Source organism: Cebus imitator, unplaced genomic scaffold (genome assembly GCF_001604975.1).
Source record: "Cebus imitator isolate Cc_AM_T3 unplaced genomic scaffold, Cebus_imitator-1.0 Scaffold140, whole genome shotgun sequence".
NCBI lineage: Eukaryota > Metazoa > Chordata > Mammalia > Primates > Cebidae > Cebus > Cebus imitator.
In genome coordinates this window covers 2,930,100-2,933,227 of record NW_016107455.1, presented here as the reverse complement: position 1 = coordinate 2,933,227, position 3,128 = coordinate 2,930,100, and the positions used below count along the sequence as shown (strand labels likewise).

At 43.2% G+C, this 3,128-nt stretch overlaps 1 protein-coding gene across 1 annotated transcript in view; it reads left to right on the top strand.

Annotated features, from left to right (window-relative positions):
- The window catches only part of UTP6 (UTP6 small subunit processome component), a 35,734-nt gene that overhangs the window by 28,866 nt on the left and 3,740 nt on the right, over positions 1–3,128 (top strand). Inside the window, 1 exon segment of the mRNA XM_017542015.2 lies at positions 2,965–3,031. Coding sequence (XP_017397504.1) covers positions 2,965–3,031 — 67 coding nt within the window.

Sequence of the window (3,128 nt, the reverse complement as noted above, 5' to 3'; positions counted from 1 at the left end):
ACTCCAGCCTTGGTGACAGAGCGAGACCCTATCTCAAAACAAAAACAAAACCCAAAACAAAACAAATAGCTGTATTGAAGGCAGCCAACGTGCATATGAAAAAATGCTCAACATGACTAACCCTTAGAGAAATGCAGATCAAAACCACAATAAGATGCCGTCTCACCAGTCAGAATGGCTATTATCAAAAAATCAAAAAATTATAGATACTGGCAAGGCTGCAGGGAAAATCTTATACACTGTTGGTGGGAATGTAAATTATTCAGCCACTGTGGAAATCAGTCTGGAGATTTTTGGTAGAACTTAAAACAGATCTGCCATTCATCTCAGCAATCCCATTACTAGGTATATACCCAAAGTAAAATAGTTCTATCAAAGAAACATGTTTTTGTATGTTCATCACAGCACTATGCACAATAGTAAGGGCATGGAATCAACCTAGGTGCTTATCACCAGTTAATTGGATAAATAAAATGCAGTATATGTACTCTATGGAATACTATGCAGCCATTAAAAAGAACAAAATCATGTTCTTGGCAGTAGCACGGATGCAGCTGGAGGCCATTGTCCTAAGCAAGTTATCACAGGAACAGAAAACCAAATACCACATGTTCTCACTTATAATTTGGAGGTAAATACTGGGTACACATGGACATAAAGACAGAAATAGTAGACACTACAGGGTGGGGGAAGGAGGAAAGGGCTGAAAAGCTACCCATCAATTAGTATGCTCATTACCTAGGTTACAGGGTTAGTCTACCCGAAACCTCAGGGTCACAAAATATACCTGTATAACAAACCTGCACATGTACTCCCCTGAATCTAAAATAAAAGTTGAAATTAAAATCATACATGGCTACCAGGTGTGGTGGCTCCCGCCTGTAATCCCAGCACTTTGGGAGGCTGAGGCGGGAGGATTATGAGGTCAGGACTTCGAGACCAGCCTGGCCAACATGGCAAAACCCTATCTCTACTAAAAATACAAAAATTAGCTGAGTGTGGTGAAGAGTGCCTGTAATCCAGCTACTTGGGAGGCTGAGGCAGGAGAATTGCTTGACCCAGGGAGGCGGAAGCTGCAGTGAGCTGAGATCATGCCATTGCACTCCAGCCTGGGTGACGAGAACAAGACTCTGTCTCAAAAAAAAAAAAAAGACTGATGGGCACTGTGGCTCACACCTGTAATCCCAGTGCTTTAGGAGGCCAAGGTGGAAGAATTGCTTGAGCCCAGGAGTTGGAGGCTGCAGTGAGCTATGATTGTGCCTCTACACTCCAGCCTGGACAACAAAGGGAGAGCCTGTCTCAAAAAATAAAAACATTAAAAAAATAAAGAGGCCAGGCATGGTGGCTCATGCCATTCCTATAATCCTAGCACTTTAGGTGGCCAGGGCTGAGGTGGGACAATTGCTTGAACCCAGGAGTGGAAGACCAGCCTGGGCAACATAGCCAGACCCTTTCTCTACTAAAAATGAGAAACAATTAGCCAGATGTGGTGGTTTACCTACGGTTCCAGCTATTTGGGAGGCTGAGGCAGGAGTATTGCTTGAGCCCAGGAATTCTAGGCCGCAGGGAGTCACGATCTCAGCACTGTACTCCAGCCTGGGTAACGGGGAGACTGTCTAAAAGGAAAAAGAAAAAAAAAAGAGAAAGCTGTATGATATACCACTCTGGGGATGCATGCAGTATCACTTTTTTTTTTTTTTTTTTGAGACAGAGTCTTACTCTGTTGCTCAGGCTTCATCTTTGCTTACTGCAACCTCTGCCTCCCCGGTTCAAGGGATTCTCCTGCCTCAGCCTCCTGAGTAGCTGGGATTACAGGCGTCTGCCACCACACCCAGCTAATTTTTGTATTTTTAGTAGAGATGGAGTTTCACTATGTTGGTCAGGCTGGTCTCGAACTTCTGACCTCAGGTGATCCACCCGCCTTGGCCCCCTAAAGTGCAAGGATTATAGGTGTGAGCCACCACACCTGGCAGTGGATGCAGAATAACTTGTTTGACCACAGTGATACTGTTTTGATGAATATTTCAGCACAATTATTTGTCCATATTAGAAATCATTTCTTTAGAACATATTCCTAGAAATGGAATTACTGATTTTCCAAAAGACTTTGACATGTAGTTGAGGGAACTTGAAAACTCTACAATTGGGAAAGAAGAGCACAGTAAGAAAATTGAACTAGGTATGGTGGCTCACGCCTTTAATTCTAGCACTTCGGAAGGCCGAGGTGGGAGGATTGCTTGAGCCCCAGAGTTCGAGACTAGCCTGGGTAACCTACTGAGACCTCTTCTCTACAAAAAATTTGAAAAATTAGCCATGCGTGGTTGTGCATGCTTACAGTCAAAGCGACTCTAAAGAATAAGGCAGGAGGATTTCTTGAGCCTGGGAATTCAAGGCTGCAGTGAGCTATGATTGCAATACTGCACTCCAGCCTGGGTGACAAAGTGAGACCCTGTCTCAAGAAAAAAAAAGATGGCTAGTCGAGGTGGCTTATGCCTATAATCCCAGCAATTTGGGAGGCCAAGATCAAGAGATTGAGACCATCCTGGCCAACGTGGTGAAACCCTGTTTCTGCTAAAAAATACAAAAGATTAGCTGGGTGCGGTGGTGAGCACCTGTAGTCCCAGCTACTTGGGAGGCTGAGGCAGGAGAATTGCTTGAACCTGGGAAGCGGAGGTTGTAGTGAGCTGAGATCGTGCCACTGTACTCCAGCCTGGTGCCTGGTGACAGAGCAAGACTCTGTCTCAAAAAAAAAAAAGGAAGAAAAAAATGATTATGAAGAGAAAGTCATTAGTGGTCATTGAGTCGTGAGAGTGACTGGCCATCAGGTCAAATCCTTGCATTGATTTGAAGTCAAATCTTTATTAAGCCATGTATTGTGGAGGCACTGGTCTGGGTATTTATATTTATGAGATGTAAGAGGCTTTTTGTCATTGTGGAAGATAACATTTTCTTCTTCCTTTTTAGTTTACAGGAGAGTCGTCCATTTTCAGTTGACTTTTTCAGGAAAATGATTCAGTTTGAAAAGGAGCAAGTAAGTTTTCTGTTTCAGCATTTCTTGTCTGGAAATGGATTAGTGGTTACTAATCTATGGGAGTGGTTTTTTTTTTTTTTTTTTTTTTTTTTTTTTT